General features: G+C 38.3%; 1 protein-coding gene across 1 annotated transcript; it reads right to left on the reverse strand.

Moving 5' to 3' along the window:
* Positions 1–1,753: 1,753 nt before the first annotated feature.
* emilin2a (elastin microfibril interfacer 2a) lies at positions 1,754–19,316 on the reverse strand. Its single transcript, XM_079875628.1, has 9 exons — positions 18,990–19,316; positions 18,446–18,571; positions 16,607–16,794; positions 9,666–11,555; positions 4,727–5,098; positions 4,585–4,638; positions 4,451–4,501; positions 3,421–3,558; positions 1,754–3,254 (listed from the first exon to the last, which is right to left on the reverse strand). The coding sequence occupies exons 1-9, from the start codon at positions 19,124–19,126 to the stop codon at positions 2,926–2,928; spliced, it is 3,285 nt and encodes a 1,094-aa protein (XP_079731754.1). The 5' UTR covers positions 19,127–19,316; the 3' UTR covers positions 1,754–2,925.
* Between the last annotated feature and the right edge of the window lie 559 nt (positions 19,317–19,875).

Raw genomic sequence — 19,875 nt, forward strand, 5'->3', positions numbered from 1 at the left:
TTTGCAAATGGGCTAATGTTTACAGTATTAGAAAGACGATCAGTGGCCTATTGGCCAGTGGAATGAACGTGCACTGCACAGCTGTTTGTTTGGGTATGTGTAAGGTTAAAGGTGGCATAAAAATATGCTTACAATTGAAAGTAATGAACAAAGATATTCTTTACAACCACTAATTTGCATTTATAGAGCATAGATTATTTATATACAAAGGCTTTAGTTAGAACTAACTAATTAACATGCACTGCCTCTAAGATGTGGTGACGGTATGACAGTTTGAATATGCATTGCCAGATGGTGTGAAATGAGCTCTGAATCTCGTAGATACTGGAATACAGAATGAGCCGTGCCACGTGAAGACACAGCTCATCATTTACAGTTCAGCAGATTTAGCGCGTTCAGCCTCGTATAGTCGACTGGATTTGTATGAAAAGTACACCGAGGAGTTCATTGTAATTGGGCTTTCTTGTTATTTGCCAACTGTTGACATTTTCATCGTCTGGTTGCTGCAGAACGCCTTACCGATCGCACTTTTTCAGCTGCAACCAAGAGAGGAAAAACATCAGATCGTCTTGCACTTAACTCACGACGGAATTGCAATAACGTTCAAAGCTTTTTAGCAGCCTTTTGTGCACAATGCGAGGATTTTATGTGAACCTCAGCAAGAGATCTGTATTAAGTTATGAAGAGTGTAGTATATATTTGCTTTCAACCTTGAAATAGGCTGCAGCCCGTGAGAGAGTAGTGGTATCAAATGGTCTTTAATATTTTATTTTTATTTTCCACTAACCAAGCCTTTGCATGCTTCATTTGGAATATAAATAGGACAGTTTATGTTTTAAAAATGCGTTGATGCTTTCTGTTGGGGTAGACGGTCTGAAGGGTTGTCACGTTTTCGCTATTGGACGATCTTGAGCTGCAGAAACTGAGGGTTTATTATTGGAAAATATTGAAGCTGATGTGCAAGTGAAGGAAAAAAAAAAAAGTGATCAGATCTTTCTACTTGATCACCATTGACTAATGTTCCCTTTTTTCCACTAGCTGGTCTCTAAGCTCTTGGCTACATATGGGGTTTGGTCAAGTTGCTTTAGAATCTCATAAGGATAAGTTTTAGAGCACTGTGTGCTGGATGTTAAAATAGATGTACAGAATTAGAGCACAGTAAAATAATTTCTTTATGTGTTTATTTAAGTCAAATCATTGTTTAGGGAAAAATTGGGGCATTTCATGGTTCAGTTGACTTGTGATTTAATATATGTGTGTGTTGCGCTTCTTGTCTGCAGTTATGATGTTTGGAAGTGAAATATGTTTATTGTTAACAAAGGAATCCCATTCTTTCTATGAAAGTAATACCTCTTGTGTGAGATGAACACACTCATCTTGTATGAAACTAAAATTAATGGTAAAAAGAGAAAAAAAAAATGTTAACAAAAAAAGCCTCTATTCATTGATGAAAATGCTGTTATAAGTGCTGAATGTGTTTTGTCATTCCTCTTGATCTTTGATGCCTTTTGTTTTACTTGCTTTTATTTCTTGCTGTGTACTCGAATGGGATGGTGTGTTTCATGGTTTAACTCCACAGGTTCACATTGCGTTTGACCAGCATAAATACCTTTAAATGGATAATTGAACTATAAATTTACAAAAACTATGGTTTGGACAATGTTTATGAATCTATTAAAGATGTATTTAATACAGCTGTGTTGACTCTTTATAGTGCTAATTTAATTTGTCACAATGAATGAATTGTTAATTTGCTCTGCTTAAGAATTTTTATTTTTTCAACATTTTGTTAACCTTTAATTAGTAGAATAGTGTAGATGAGACATGAAGTAATGGAGAGGAGAGAGAGGGGAACAGGCAAAGGACCTCAAACTGAGACTCGAGCTCGGGTCGCCTGAAGCACAGCTGCGCCATACGTCAGAGCGTTGCCTGCAAGGCTGAGTTGATGTCTTCTGGGTGTTTTTAGTGTACATTTTATTCTTGGCTCAATAGCCCAGTTTGTGGAGGAAATTAATTTGATTATTTTTACTCATTTTACAAATTATTTAGATGAAATAATGTAGGCTTCTTCTTGCTAAAGACGACAGATCAGTTTTAAATTTTCCACACCCAAATGTGAATTTTGCCGTTTAAAAAAAACAAACATTTTGTCTCACCCAAAGTACATTTTGTTACACTGGATTGCAGCTGTGCATATATATTTTTTGATCATCTTTTGAAAAAAAAAAAAAAAACGTGTCCCATACCCTAAAAATAACATGCACAAGCCCTTCAATCTTGGTATTTTATTTTTATTAAATTTTTTATAGATAAAAATATTTGCTGTAAAAGTGATATTCAAATTGAACAGATTAACCATTTTTAAAAGGATAAAAAAGTATGCATTTGTTAATTTAATGTTGAAAAAAAAATATATAAACCTGCTTTTACATTTATAGATATTTTTTAAGATCACAATTTTACAATAAACTATATAAATTGTTGCAAATATACGGATTACTACTTAGAGCTAATGGTATGCTCAGTTTCTTTGGCAACAAACTTGGTGCATTGCTGATTGATATTTTAACACCTCAAACACACTCCACCTTTAAAATTCTAAGTAACACAACTCAATCTTGTGTTTCTGATAAATAACCAAAACCAAACTATTGCGTAGTCTTAAGGTGTGGTCACATTAACAGTTTTTCAGCAAATTTTCGCAGGCCAAATCCAGTCATTTCAATAGGAATTCATGTGATTGGGAATTTGAAAGATTTCCCCATGCAGGTTTCGCAAATACGTTCAAATTGGTCACGCCAATTCGCCTCCTTGAAAATGTTGCAGACATTTTGCTAATGAGACTACACCTTTACACATGAGGCAACATTCTGAATGGTTAAGTTTGTATTAAAAGTCACATTAGTACCCCTCTCAGTGACGGGGTTATCTCTTTGCTTGCGGGGAGTAGAGGAATATAGCGCTGAAGGTGGAGAGGATCTCTCTAGATTCTGAGATCGCTAGCTTCCCGGCGGTGCGGACCAAGGCCACGGTGTCACCTCGCCGGAGAGGGAGGATGAGGCTGAAGGACGCAGACCCCCCACACGCGCACTGATCTGGGGTCAGCCGCGGGTGGCCACTCCAGTAACCCGCTGTGTCCAACTTCTGCACGCTGCGATTGGACACCGAGAGCACAGCTTCTGCATGTTCGCCCTGTGGAGCTGTTAGAACGGCAGTCACCAAATAACGGCCGTCAATGGGAACCGCGAAGATCCCTGCAGGGGGGGAGGTGACACATCAGCAGCCAAATAGGATATAGGTTGTACACTGAAAGCCCTAAAAACTATCAAAAATGTCTTCTTGAAGTAAAACCAGTTAGGAAACACACAACTTTTATCTGAACACGTTTATCTCAAATAGAGTTTGAGGGTTTCTGTTTACCTGTCTGAGGGTTATAGTGTCCTCCATCATTGACCAGCACCCTATTAAAGCGGATGATACCAAAGTCCCCTGAGAAAGTTTGCCGTGTAAGGCCAGCAGAGAAAGAAAATGGGTCCATCAAGGAGTTCTGCTGTGACACTATTGGGAAGAAGAGAGATGCATGAAGATCACACGTTTGAGAGATGTTTCGGGTTAGACATTCTGATTTTGACAAATACATTTTAATCTTTACAAGCAGAGTCCAAAATTAACTTTGACATACCTGCCAATGGTGAGTCAGAAATGTTTCATTGGCCATGAAACCAAAAAATTCTTAAGCAGTTTGTATCTTATTTTATTTTATTATTTTTTATACTATTATAGTATTTATTAATATTTTGAATTTGATATTGTACTTTTTTATTTTAATTTTGTGCTTTTGTCATTTTATTATATTTCTAAATATGTAGCTTTTATTTCACTAAATTTCAGATACAGTCATTAGTACTTCAGCTTAAACTTACTTTATTTCAGTCTGTTTTGTTTATATTTTATTTAATATATATTTCAATTAACAAAACAATTGTTAATATTTTTAGTTATCAATAACAACACTGCCTTTGACTTAAATTAATTGTACTTAACTGACAAATTCATTGAGTTTTAAGCATAAATCAAATACACAAAGCATAAATCAATTTATCAAGGTCTATGCTATGAAAAACATATTTAAGTAAAGTCGTTAGAAGGCACCCACATTAAGAGTTTTCTTGATGGTAAAGTATGTCATTGATTTGAATCATGCACATCACTTCCATCTGACCATCAGTTCCTTTTTCCCATGTGTTATGTTGCAGTTCCTAATAAAGTTATCAGGCACTGACAAGGAATTTGCCAAAGCCCATTTTTGCTTGCAACTTGCACTTGTCAAGTGTTCATTTTGGACCCTGTTCTCAAGTTACGAAATTGTAAATAGCTGGAATATTTCAAAATCCTTTTTTATTACAACATAATCTGATAATAACTATTTTATTGTATTATAACTTGTTACCTGGAGTAGCAATGGGTCTTTGATATGCAGGACTCCACGGGACATGGGCAACTGAAATGACAATTAATTTTTTAGCAATTTTTTCACCTAAAATATGTTATAAAGCAAACACTGAAAAGAAAGAAAAAATATACCTGATGAATGAGGTTGTTTGGTATCATATGAGACAGGATTGACAGGAACATAACCTATGGGAAGAGGGGGGAAAACGACCTAATTTTGTGATGCTTCAAGCATGAGCTTCCAAACATTTCTATTATTAATTCTACTTCATACCTGGAGCACCAGCAAATCCTTTCACAGGTGTTTTTGAATCCTCTGAGTTCTGATCCCGTCTGACCGTGACCCTGCGCATATACCCAGGTGGGCCAGCTTGCCCCGTGACCACCACTGGCTGGTGTACGGCAGGTTGGTGGGGTTGAACGGGATGGATGGGATGCCTGGGGTTGCCGGGTGGCTGAGGTAAGTAGGGCTGGTGTGGGACGTATGGCTGGCGCACATAGGGTCGGCCAGTGGGGACTGGCACTGTTCTATGGGGTATGATCAAAGGTATGTGGATATGAGGAACATAAGGTCTCATGGGTTGTGTTGGAGCTCTAGTGTCAGGGAGTGGGACAGATGCAGGTCTCGCTTGTCGAACAGGCAGTCCTGTGAGAAAAAATAAAATAGAGATTTAGGACAATAGACCCAATTGGCCATTAAATAAACAGGTCAATAACATACACTACCCATTAAGGGTCTGTAAAAAAAATTATATTATTACAATTTAAAATATTTATTTTTATTTTTTATATATATTTTTAAAAAATTGTCAACGATATGGGAAAAAAACGTTTTGAAAAATATTTAAGACAGTTGCAAGAACACAAGAAATGTGCTCTTTGTATTCATTGTATTCATTCATATGGTTTTGAAAAATGTCAATTTTGATGGCTGTTTGTGTGTGTGTGTTTGCGCGTGAGTGCGTGTGTTAAAGACGTTAACGTTTTTTCTTCATTATGGACACTGGACAGATATACGACTCTTACATTTTTACTTTATACCCCCCTAAAATATCAATATCATTTTTTATCGAGTAATTTAAAACATCATTATAGAAGATGTGTAAGTCATTCTACTATATATGTGAATTGCATTTTTAATGTGTTTTTGTGAAATGAATGAATTTCACCATGTCTTCTTAAACCTGTATGACTTACTTCTGTGGAACACAAAATAAGATATTTTGAAGAATGCTGGTAAATAGTTTTGGTCACTACTGACTTCCATTGTATGGAGAGAGAGAGAAAAAACAGATGTATCACAATATAGGCAAAATATCTTATTTTGTGTTCCACAGAAAAAAAGTCATAGAAATGACATGAGGGTGAGTAAATGATGACAGAATTTTCATTTCTGAGTTAACTGTCCGTTTATTAGATAAACAGGACATCACTGACCCAAACACAAAATGTAGCCTATGGTTATAGGAATGCCAGCTTGCCAGCCCTCTTTTTAAAAGCATCTATAAAGCATTTTAATGGCGTTGGACACAAATTGTAAAAGCTGTTAACCTTTGATTTTACTAATATTTCAGCCAAAGTACTTTTACCAATGCTTGTAAATAAAACACCACAGAGAGCTTTAAATGTTCAATTCAAGTGTTTTTGAACTTCACACTTTGGTTATAAAGGCTTTTGGTTATGCAGTGCTGTCAGTTTGGAGTCTAATGAGGGAGAAAATCTTTTTTTTTGTTCCAGCTTGCACTTCCAGCCCTCAAGATCTTGCACTTCTCTTACTCTTTTCCAAAACCTTGCATTTATTTCTTTAATCCCCTTTCACTGACAGTGGGTTACAAGCTTTTCTACAGCGATGTGAGAAAACAACTTTCCTGTCCTACCAGATGCTGCTGTCTAAATTGAGAAGTGTAATGCGTCATTCCTGACATTAGGGTCTATTTGGATTCCGGATTCTATTGGCTGTAGTAGGAAGTGATTCAAAAGAGGGGCGGAGCTTGAGTCCCATGGGTTCACTTCAAAGCTAATCAACTCATACTGGCAAAATGGACACAGCTAAAATCCTGCGTCAGTGCCGTTTGTCTGCATTTAAGATGTTGCCCAAATATCGGATTTCACACAAACACATTCCCACCCACATACATTAAATCTCCCAAGGGATAATATGCATCTATCTGTGGGTTTCCCAGAAGCCTGTTTGGCAGTCTGAGCAAATAACAGACTCATCACACGCATAATGCCTCACGGCAGCAAGACAAACACATGCTTCAGTGTAAATCATGGAGATGCTGATTTTAAATACTGGATGCAGGGACTCATAGCTGTGGGTTTAATGAGTCAAAAGCACTCAACTGAAATTAAGGATTCACCACCCTGTGATGTGGAGAGCCTTATTTAAAAACATATTTAGATGATGAATGGAAGATCTGAATGGTCTTTCTGTTGACAGTTTTGGGTTTGGAAGGAAAAAAGCTCCTCAGGGTGTGGTGATTTTGTGCATGGATACATGAACACAAACACACAAAGTGAAACAACTAAGGGCCGGTTCATACAGAATGTGTTTTGGCTGATATTAATCAGCAGTTGAACGAAAAAAAAGCGCAAGGTCTAGAGATGCGGTTTTTTTTACTTTTAACTTTTAACTTGAGCGCCACGTTTTTAGAATGCCGTGTCAAGCTCAAGACGTTGTAAAAGACATGGAACGTGAGCGCAATGCTAAAAAATGTCCGTCTAGTGCGTTTACATTGAAAAACAATGGAAAAGTAGCGCAGTGGAATGGAAAAACGCGTTCTGTGTCAACTGTACCCTGCTGTAATGATCAGACCTTTTGGCCTGATCCAGTCTGAGAACTTCCACATTGGTTTATCTAGACCCAGAGGAACTTTAACCTCGGGCCAAATGGGAACACCTTCAAGTTTGGCACATAAAAGTCTATGGCTTCACACAATGTTACATGAAGTAAAACAAGAGAATAAACACATTCAGTGAGAGCAGGAAAGACTTTCCCTGACATCCTCTTGACACAGAGATATTAATCAGCAGGAAGAGAGAGAAAGGAACGAGGACACGGCTGATAAGAGTGTGGGACACTATTCAAAGTTCATATCCATTTTTGGGGGTATCAAGAGAATGCTAAACAACATCATTGCCTAACAAATGTTTCCACAGTACATGGAAAGGTTCAAAATGTATTCAAGAACTGAAATTAAGTCATTGTCTCCAAAGCAAACAGTGAGGAGTTTTCTGAACGCCTGATTCGCGGCCAGAAAAATGATTCATCATTAGTTGAGGGTGTTTTCTATGCAGCCCTCAAAAACATTCCCAGGCTTAATTGATGCCCTGAACCATGAAGAAGAAACTAATGAAAAATCAATGAAGAGCCATTAGAGTAAATTACAAGAAACTGAGCTTGGTCAGTTTGTCACAGACACACAGCAGGATGGGCCATTCCAGTATTGTGCAATGTGCCTCTGCCATGATCAGCGGCCAAAGAGTTTGAGTAATGCTGAAGCTATTCAGGGATAAGGGCTATTGTGTTTCTGACTTGAAATTTTTAACTGTATCATGTCCCATAACTACGGATGGGAATCAAGAAAGATTCAATGGATTCCTTTTAACGATTCCAGATCCATTACTGAATCTTTTTAGAACTTGTAAGGAAAAGTCATTTGGAAATAAAGAAATGGAATTGAATTGCCACATAATGAATTAATGTCAATAACAGATGTAAAATGTATTGTTTTAAAGTGACATTTTTCATTTGACATTTCAGTCTATTTAGAGACAACATGCATGCACTGCAGCCCAATAATTAGCCTAAATATTATGCTATATATTACACCACAATACTAAACACACAATGTGATCTTACATATCTCAATGTTTTGTTTTTTTCCACTGACAAAACTAAAGTGCATCTTTAACTACATGTTTTTAAGAATCACAGTTCAGCTGCATGTGTCTGATTCATTAAAAAGAACCGGCTCATAAGAGTCAATGTCTTGGCAGTCTACACTAGTTGCGCTCTGTGCTTTTGATTCGCTAAAAAGAACCAGCTCATATGAGTTATATGTTTGGGAATTGAGCCACAGTCTCTTTCGCACTATAGATTCAGTAGCGTTGTTGCTGCGGTGCTCAATAAATAGTGAAGGTTAAAGGACACATTTATTGTGTATTAACACTGCATAAGTGCCCTTACATTTAAATATATACAGATCTTTGACAATGGGCCCATCAACACAGTCTGTCTGCTGTTTAGCCAGAGCACTTGGGAAAACGGCTTTTGTTTCTGCAAGAGACGGACCTCCACCCTTATCAGGAATGATGACATCACCTTTTAACGGGAATTTTAAGAGAATCTATGTTCTCTAGTGACATCACAGTCATCTCATAGCTGAACATCTGCAGAGGGGTGTGGGAATTCGTCACCTCCTGAGGCCCGTACGTTGACTTTGCAACTTAATGAGTAACAGATCCGCCTGCAACTGAACTCGCTCGCCAGTTCTAAATGTTATGGGCGGAGAAAGCTGGGCATGACTAAAAGATATTCGAAGACCACACAACTTCTCCACTCATAAAGACCACTGAACACTGAAGACCAATGTTTCTGTGACGCTAAATATAAACATACTGTGAGCTATATTTTGCATCAGTTAAAATGTACTGATCAAAGTAAAGTGAGTTAAACATTTCAGCAATTCAGTTAATAAATAATAATTCATTTATGCTTTCAGAAGGCACGAAATGTTGTTAAAAAACGAAAACTATGATTGATCAAGTTACATAAAGATCACATACTAAGGATTTGTGAAAATAAAAAGCAAAAGGATCCATTCCAACAAGCTTAACTGTTGTTTTGACATATTACAGGCACATACAAAGGCCACAGGAAACCTTTGCTGGCCCCCTGCCTCTCAACAGCTTGGGGGCAAACAGGTTATTGTATATTAATCCCCTTATTGGTTCAGTATGGAGAAAGGTTCCACTGCAAAACATAGCATGCCATAGACTCCACACTGTTAGATTAATGGAAATACCACATTTGGTACCCAATCCCAATAGATGACGCCACAAGAATTGATAGTTACAAGTTGGAAGGCAAATACAAAGACTGACTTTCAAATGCTTCCGTTTCCATTTTCCAACACTAACCTGTTAAAAAAAAATAAAAACGGGTTTCTCTGGCTTCCTCATTTTGCCTTTAACATCTGAAAGCTTACCTTGTTCTTTACTTGTATGGTCCTTAAGGATCTGCTTAGCCATTCCTGCTAGCTGGCTCTGAAAATTCAGAAGGGAGTTCTGAAGCGCTGTGATTTCTCCTGAATGACTGCCCAGAGTGTGGTTCATCTGTGCCACCTTCTTGTCCAATTCTCCTGAAAAATCCTGGATATTGTTTGTTCCACCGTCAAGCCTTCCACAGATTTTCTCCAGAGCCGTCACCCTGTCACCCACAGCCGACATACCCTCAGCTACTCCAGCTGTGTCTAACTTACACACGCTCAACTCTGTGGCCACATGAGCGTTCAGTGCATCCACTTTGTCTTTTAGCTCCTTGATCTGGTTGTGGGTTGGTTTGCCAGTTTCTACCTGGAGAGAAGGACCGCTTACCTGTCCTGTCTGGCAACAAGTAGAGTTCAAAAAGTAAAGGTCTTGGCTAAATTTGCTAACTGTGTCTCCCAATCCCGTTAAAGCTCCAGTCAAGCCATTAACGTTGTCAGTCAAAGCATTTAGTCTTTTGCTGGTGTCCTGCATATGTGCATTGATGAATTGTTTTTCAGGTGACATCCTGATAGTATCCTCTAATGCATGAATCTTTGCTACGTTGTTCACAAAATCAGAACGTAAAGCATTCAGATCATTTCTCAAGACCTTTAGAAGTTTATCCAAACCTTCTGGCTTTTGGGAATCAGTAGGTAGGTTGGTTTTGCAGTCGGTTGCGCATATCTGCCCAAATGCATTAAACTTGTCCTCCAACCCCTGTATAAGGTGCCTGTTAGCGTTAACCTGAGTTTGCAGTGCATCATCAGAATCGCTGGACATCCCCGGGAAGGAGTTGTTGCTCATCTCGATCAACATGGAAGTGAACTGATCCTGCATAGCATTGAGTTTCTGGTCCAGAAGTTGGCGTAGCATATCTATTTTATTGGTAAGTTTTTCATCCACATAGAAGCAATAAGTCTCTGCGTTCCTTTCAGTGACGTTAATCCTGTCCTCCAGGTCCTCAATGCGTGAACCAAGGATGTCTTCCATCTTTAGCGAGGACAGATGCTCTAGCTCGTTGTCCACTCTGGTGTTCAGGACACGATGGGCCTCTGCCACTCGAACAAGTTCCTTCCTCAAGTCGTAGTAGTCACTATCGTCTTTTCCAATGGCTGTTTGACGGTTTGCGCGCATTAGACCATCTGACATAGACAAATCCAATCTGAGCTCACGGATCTCCTTTCGAAGCTCAGCTTCCTTGTTGTGCACTAGATCTGTGAGGCTCAAATAGCCGCTTTCCTTTCCTTCTCCAGATGCTTTTTGAAGAAATTGAATCTTTTCATCACACGTATTTTTCAGCTTAGCCATCTCGTCTTCCATGTTTACAACAATCTCTTTCTTGAGCTTCTCAAATTTCTCATCAATATAAGTCTGTAGGATGTCTATATCTTGAGCAGCAGCACCTGTGACTGGTAGGCCTTGAGAGGTACTATCCATAAGCATTCGGATCTGCCCGTCATGCCCTGTCACTGTTCCCCTCAGTTCCTCAAGAGCTTCATCTTTGCTTTTGAGAGCATCTGTCATATCGTTGAGCCTGGCCAACACCGTCTCGATTTCTCTTTCTCCATGAATGTGGCCTCTCATGGCCTGGTGGCCATCTAAATGCACCGCACTCTCCTCTGTGCCTCCCGTTCTTGCGCTGTCAGGTGAAGTCCTGTCATTGAGGAGGGTAATGAGCATCTTGCTGGTGTCCTCCTGTAAGTCTGTCCGCAGGTTCTCAGCCATACCTGTCATGGCTGCTTGAAGATCCAGCACAGTCTGAGAGAGACGCTGCACTTCTTCCTCCAACATGCGTGTTTTGTCAGCTCCTCGTCTGATATCATATTGTCCGGTTTCTCGACGTTCTGACCCTGTGGTAAACATAAAAAATGAAGGCATTAACAGACAATAATACATTTATATATATATATATATATATATATATATATATATATATATACATTTTACATAAATAGTTCATACATAATAGTACATCTGCAATAATAGTTCATTGCTTTATTCTCACATTATGAGAAGACACCTAAAACGCTGTATGACCTGCATATATTCACCTCTGACACATCACTTTGATATTGTAAAGGGCTTTTCACACTTGAAATAGTTAACCCTGGGTCATTCTAAACCCCAGGTAAACTGAATCCAGGGTTATCTCGCTTCACGTTTCACACTGCTCATAATTTACCCGAGGTTAACATTAATCCTGGGTATTCATAAATACACATTCATGGAAAAAATATATTAAAGTGCAAGTCAGTGATTCTGATAGTGTTTAGGCCAGCAGAGAAGGCCTAAATATGCTAATAAGAACGTACATAAGGAATGTTTCACATTGTACTGTACATTCCTTATGTACATTCTTATTTGCATATTTGCGAGGTAAGTGTCGATTGGAGGAACGCAGCACGCGACCTGTTTACATAAAAGCTCTAGCATTGCGCGGCCTCATATTGCCGACTGTACTATCGAGTTTATACTGAATGGATTCTTTGGACTATAGAGGTAAGAATGAAACGGTATCCTCTTCACTCAAATTGTCGAGTTTTCTGTCAGCATTTTTTATTTATTTTATTTTTTATCACAAACACTGAATTTACTGTTTTATAGGCTACAATGTGCAGTATTTCCGTGACTTTACAAAGCACGCAAATACGTAGGCGATTGGTTTTCTGTTGCTAAGCGTCTAGCTTTAACATGTAGCCTATCATAACACTGCACATGACACTTATATATATATACAAAAGTTTGGACACTAGGCTACTATTTTTTATGTTTTTAAAAGAAGCCCCTTATGCTCAGCATTTATTTGATCTAAAATACAGAAAAAACTGTACTATTGTGAAATATTACTACAATTTGAAATAATGGTTTTCTATTATAATATACTTATAATCTTTTACTTTTTTCAGGATTCGGAATAAAAAAAAGAAAATAATTAATTTTAAATAGAAATATTTTGTACCAATATACACTACCGTTCAAAAGTTTGTGGTCAGTAATAGGCCTATTCTTTCTTTCTTTTTTTAAAAAGAAATTAATAGGGTATTTTTATTCAGCAAGGATGTGCTAAATTTATCGAAAGTGACAGTAAAGACTTAAAATAATTTCTATTTTAATTAAATACTGTTCTTTTTAACTTTTTATTCATCAATGAATCCTGAAAAAAGTATCAAATGTTAAAAACTGTTTCTAACATTGATAATAAATCAGCATATTAGAATGATTTCTGAAAAATCATGTGACACTGAAGACTGGAGTTATGGCTGTTGAAAATCCAGCTTTGCATCATAGAAATCAATTACATTTTTAAAGTATATTAAAATAGAAAACCATTATTTTAAATTGTAATAATATTTTTCTGTATTTTTGATTAAAAGAAATGCAGGCTTGGCGCCTGGGCTTCATTTAACCAACTATGATAGTTAGATCAAATGGTAAACGGTGTATCAATATACATAGACTAAATAAAAAGTGATTTTAATACTAACCATTAATGCGACTTTTGGTGCTGGTTTTGTGAAGTGCTTGTAGTCAATTAGCATCCATTGTTTAAACGACGCAGATTCAGATCGCATCATAAATGTAAATTCGTCTGTCCATCTAATTTTCAAACGATTTATGAATGACTGGAAAATTACCGCTCCACTTCACATTGTCCAATGAAATTTGAACTTGTGCCAGATGATGATTGGTCGGTGTATTATACATGACAAACAGGCTTCAATGAATTATGTAATATTTTAAAATATGTGATATGTGGATTTTTTATTGAATCGACACACTACCTTTTATTATTGAAAAATTGTTTGGTTTATTCCTTCCTGCCGTCGAGCCATATACTCACTGAAATAACTATATTAGGCTCGAGAACTGTGGAATACCTACGTTTACACTAGTGCATTTTCATTTTAAAACGCATAACTTTTGCTATGGTTATGCCTGCTGTCCACACACACTACTCCGGAGCATTGACAGTAAAAGAAATGGACACAGCGACCCCATAGACTTCAACGGAGACAAGTGAAGTCAATTAGAAGCATTGACAGTAAAAGAAATGGACACAGCGACCCCATAGACTTCGACGGAGACCAGTGAAGTCACTTTGGCCCTGTCCCAAATGGCACCCTAAGCACTCATGATCTTCCTATGAGTCTGCACTTTCATGACGTATTGCCGCTTTGACTGTCGGGAAGAAGTCTGCTGCAGAGCCCGCATTAATGCGCATCGAGGGCGCATATCGACCGCAAAGGGGGGCGCTCGCGAGCACCCTTCTGAGGCCTAAAATTACAAATGGGACACCCTACGGTCTCACGGGCTTAACGGACACGCGCACGCGGCAGCCATTGTAATGTAAGTCAACAAGACCGAAAGTGCATATGAAGTGTGCCATTTGGGACAGGGCCTCAGAAACACTCTCTTCCTGATGGCTGAGCATACTGCGCAGTCTCAAACTGAGCTTGACGACATAGATGTGACGTGAGCAAACTGTCTGACAGTTGTAAGTCTTCTAGTAGCTGTGCCAAGAGAAATCTGAATCATTCCCTTCCGAATCTTGCAGAGATGGAGAGCCTGAGTAGGAGCTGTCCATGAGCAGGAGCAACTTTATGACTCTATGGGCTTCTCCATTGACTTTATCGGACTTTATGCCTCCACGTCCCCCCGATTGCCTGCGAGCTTCTCCTCCTGTCTATACGGTCATTTCTCTACTGTGCAACAGAGAGTCGCTTGGTTTTGACGCAATCATTAGCCTATTTTTGCAAGAACAGCTTCTATGGGGCCATAGTGTAAGATACAAGGTAATGGAGCCTTTTATACATTGTTGTGTTTCTTTAGAAATAAACAATGGACAAATGGAGCCTTTAAACGCCTCAGATGTAAAGTTATTCGCTGTCAAAGTGACGCCAAAATGAATGGGAGTCAATGGAATGCTAACAGCAGGTGATGGCTTGTTAGCCAATGGATGCCCCATAGAAGGTACACTTTCCGGGTGCTGGATTACCCCCTTGCTCCGGAGTCGGTACGGATCCACTTTTGCGACATGACTGAAGGGTGGTGTCGCAACGCGACAAAACCTCTCATTTGTACGTTGATGGGTGTTCCTCAAATTTACCGCTATGGGCGTGGTTTTGAGCCAGCGGGGAATGTTGTGTTTTTAAAACATTTGCTTGAAACCAACCCAACTTCTTCCGATCTGTTGAATTAACATTTTATTTTACACTGTACAAACTCATAAAACCCACCAGGGACTCCAGCGACCTCTGCCACCCTCCTCCAGGCAGAATTTCATTGCTCGTTGTCCCTATAGGACAACAAAACTGGGTCGTATAGATTTGGAAATGCTGCAACCGCCACAGTTAATTTCTCCTCCATTTTCTCTACTCAGAACTAAAGTTTCCTGAGCAATTTTGTAGTAGGATGTCTAGAACAAAGGACCCGTGAGAGACTTCCCCCAGTCTCCATGTGCTCTACTTCTATTGGATAGCCGCGTCGTGTTCAACGGACTCATTTGCATAAAGATGGGCATCGGCCAGCTTTATGACGGGCAGCATTTTTTCAAATGCAGCGCCGCCTTCCCGTAAAGTGTAAAGTTATGCTTTAAGGATGCTTTGCGGGCGTGTTAAAGTCGCTTGACGTCACCCAGAATAAAGTGGAGTGCGGCGCGACAGAAGTGTCACACGGACAAGTGGATCCGTACAGACCCTCGTCTGAAGCAGACACATGCAACTTGACGCAAGTGACACACCCATAGAAACGCATTGTGGCAACAACACCGACCTCAAATTGACAGAAACGTGAAAATAATTGAGAATTTAGGCTACACATTGTACACATTGTCATGTTAATTATTATCAAATGCATTTTGTTTTATTGACCACAATATTATCATTGATATTTGTTTGAGAAGGGCACTTTTGATTAATTTTGAAAAAGGGCAGGGGCTCGAGCACCCAAAGCCCCGGTGCTAACCCCGATTCTAAATTAAGTGTGAAATGTTCCTTTACTCTGGGTTAGAAGCGGTGTGAAAAGCCTTTAAATGTGGTCTGATGTTGCATGATCACAAAACAGCTTGTACATTCTGATTTAGATGATTGTTTGCTCTTTTTTCTATTGCTGATTTGACACACGCACATTTGTTTGGTGAAGTTCAAAAGAGACTCACTTATGATAAAGAATTCATTCAGTTATGTTTGACAATCAAACAATTTGTATATAGGCTAATGTATAAGGAAAAAATTGCCTCAACCAATGCTGTAAACTATAGGGAACCCCAGTTGGTAGCCTATTTTACAATAATATTAAGGGTTCAAATGAACCAATTTGTATAGGCTACTTGCATTTAAATTATACATAAGGACGTTTTTTATAATAATAACATTATAACTATTGAATGGCATGTTATGTTTCTACTACTTTTTTGAATAACTATCATAAAAATGGGTTTATTCAAACATACAATAAATACAGAAGAATATGTTAAGTAAAAAGACAATGAATAAGCAATATAGTGCATATATTTTGCAAAATGTTCCTCTCTAGAGCTTTTTCTAGACTAGCTGACTAACACGTTTATGGTCATTAAATGGCTTTTCTGAGGTTAGCATTACGTGAAATTGTTTACACGCTGTTTTACTGAAGTCCTTTCATGGTTGAAACACTGATGGAGCATTTACATGCGACATGAAATGGATTTTGGTAAGTTGTACTGTATCTTTCGACATACCTTCTGATGTTCGAATCGTTCATGATTATTTCGTGCTGTAACTTAAGTAAAGTGAAAGAGAGATGATCCATTCAAAACCAGCATAACAAAACCAGTACAACTGCTATTTAAAACCCGCCCAATCACGGCCAAAATGTGCCCAATCCAAATTTTCCAAATTCCATACTTTTTCGAACAACGTACTTTGTGCAGGTCGAGTTTGTCCATGCTGTGGCTGTTGTGGGTATGATCGTGGATATTCTGTCTGTCTGTTTGGAGAGCCTTTCACTTCTCTGCAGTCTGGGCCCTGGTATCCCGGGCAGCACCTCCATTCTAACTCAGTCACAGTCTTGTATGCTATCTTGTAAGTCGGCCGAAACTGAGTACGGTATCTGAAGAAGAAAATAAAAACCCAAAACAAACATGATTAGAATGACATGAAATTACATGAAAAAAAAAACACAATTGAAAAAAAAATGCACAATTAAAAAACCTTGACTCCACAATCTCATTTAAAAAAATGACTTGATCAAACCATCTTTTACAAGGCTTAAGCTACTTATTGCTATTACTTTGTTTGAACCGTGAGTAATGGACCATGAAGCATTGCCCCTATTACAGGATGAAAGCAAAGGTAAAGGCAAGCATTAACTTGCGCAGACGGAGGGATTAATAAGAAGAGTCTTCTGGCCTACTCTGTTCAGCTTCACTTAATGATGTTGATCTTGTTACTTCTGATGGATAATGCTGCAATTAGAAGTGCCATCATTCTAGTTCTTATGCCACAGCAAGTTGAGCCAAACAATTAAAATTGCAGTTGCTTCAGATGACAGCAAAAGTATTCATGAGTATTCAGACAAAGCCACATATGACAGCCTTGAATTCCTTACATGACCTCAAATGTGACCTCAATTTTTTATATTAAAGATAATAAAATCAACATTAATCACTGAAGTGTAATCTGTATTAAATAGGCTACCCAAAAGCTGCCTTAAATATAGCTTTGATTGCCTGTATATGTCATATATACGGGCTCGGTATATGTATATGTACATTCCATTGTAATTATTTAAACTTAGTGTAGTTTAATGTATACTGTAATACCTCACAGTCTCCACATATTCAGTTAATCAAACACTCGTCTGACCCAAAGGGCTTTTAAAGCAAACAACAGCTTGCATGATTTCTTGTGACAGTAGTGGTGCAGCAGGAACGAAGCTCAGTTTGTGAATACTGCGAGTAACATTTTCTAAAAAAGCATCACAATTCTGTCATAACAATTATGGACTATCACTTTCAATTGAATAAGGGAATGTCTTTAATGTACCCTAATATAAATGTTTACTACATGTTAAGCAAAACTGACCACTTGTCAGTGCTATATATAACAAAAAGTTATATATAGCAGCACTATATATTATTTATATAAAGCCAACAAACTGTTAACAGCTTGTGTACATCTTGGACCTCACTCTTGGTGTTGACATAGAATTTGCACAATATGCAAAATCTAAAACACAAAAAACACCAGTATTGAGCACTGAGACATTTTACTGATTGTATCACTCTGCTTTTGTTTACGTCATTCCAGACTAGAGTAGCCTATGTGAACTGTGTGGAAAACCGTTTTCCCCAAAATCGGAGCATGTGTTTTCTCAACAAAAAAAAAAAAAAAAAAAAAAAAAACTATTCTGGAAAATCCAGAGTTACTACAGGCCGTAGGGCGTGGAAATCTCTGTCACTCCGTTCCACTCACATACACTGCTCCAGAACAGAACGCATGCGTTTGCGCAGCAAATAGTTTACCAAACTGGCTAAGTAAGAAATTGAATATTAACAATTTTATATTTCTTGTTTGTAAAAGCAAAATTTACACTCACAATTATTTATTGTTGTCCATAGAAACTCCTGTGTATGTTTAACTGGGGTTAGCGTGAATCATGGATTTGCTGTAGTTAGTAGTGTCTTTGAGTCCATAAGGAGCATGAGAACTACCTAACATCAATACTTCCACATGCCCCTCCCGGTCTCTCGAGTACTTACATCATTTGTGGCTCACAGTCAGGCTGATGCTCGGGACACTGCGCGCGTTCAGGTTCAACGTGACTTTCCACGCTGCCTTGAACTGCGCAGCTTATGTTCTTTTGGACAATAAAGGCGCACCAGTTTCTGTACAAGAAAAGAAACAGATAAAAAAGAGAGACCAGAATAAGCATAATTTGAGATGGTTATTTTTGTTGTTGCAGAGCAAAAACAAACTCGTGAATTTTTTCATTTCCTAATGTGAAAAAAATGGTGTTAAAGTGAAAATCTTCTTTCGAAATTAAAGCAAATATTTTTAACACCCTGAAAAAAAAAACTTGAAATGAACACCGAGAAGAGGAAAGTTCAATAAATCGATTGACCTCTTACTTATTAGCCTGTTGTTTTAGCGATTAAACACAACCAAATAATAGCATTAAACGTCACTCCAGGAGATTGTGAGTTAAAACATTTGTAAATCGTGAGATACAGAGAACAAATAGCCTAAACACATTCTCATAGACGATCCGCTGTTAACATTCGTATCATTTCTTGAGCAACTTACTTATTTCTGTGCCTGTGAACGGCTCCTGAATATGCGTTGCCCTGGAACAGACTTGAGGGATATCCATGAGTGAGAGAAAAGCTTATGATAAATAAAACTGTTAACTGTACACTAGGGAAAGTTGGCTGGTAATTCATTGTCTAAAATCAAAACAGTCCAAAACCTGCGCAGTGTCAGCGCGAGAAAAGTTGAGCAGCGTTTCAAGCTCTGGAGACCAGAGAATACAGAGAGCGCGTTCAACTTACTGCTAAGTTTGACAAAGTTGGAGGAAGTCAGAAAAATTGAAGGTGGACTCTAGTCTGCAGGGGTTCAGCCAGCCGCCTATCTGAAAGAAGAAGGGGGTGGTGGATGGGGGTAGGGGAAGTCATCGGAAAAAACAAAAACAATAGCGCCCCTGCATACCCCACCAAGCGTGTTTTAAATGAACACGGTTTGAGAGCTCAATTGAAAACATCTGCCTTTATCTCTGTTACAGGAAACTATTATTTGGTGACCGTGTAAACGCAAAGCTTCTCAAAAACAGTGAATAAAAAAGAGAAATGCTTCGATTTGTTGCAAAAACATTTGACACTTTTAACCCCATTGCTATTTGTGCTTATCAGATCATATTCTTGCCTGTATAAGAAACAAACGTCTTGGCTTCAAATGCTGATCAGGTTATTTTAAAGCAATAAATAAACATGGATGGATGGATCATAGATAGATAGATAGATAGATAGATAGATAGATAGATAGATAGATAGATAGATAGATAGATAGATAGATAGATAGATAGATAGATAGATAGATAGATAGATAGATAGATAGATAGATAGATAGATGGATGGATGGATAGATGCTATACATGGTGTGATACGATTAAACATGATGTAACGATAAGGATCAG

The sequence above is a fragment of the Squalius cephalus genome, assembly GCF_949319135.1.
Source record: "Squalius cephalus genome assembly, chromosome: 7".
Taxonomy (NCBI): domain Eukaryota; kingdom Metazoa; phylum Chordata; class Actinopteri; order Cypriniformes; family Leuciscidae; genus Squalius; species Squalius cephalus.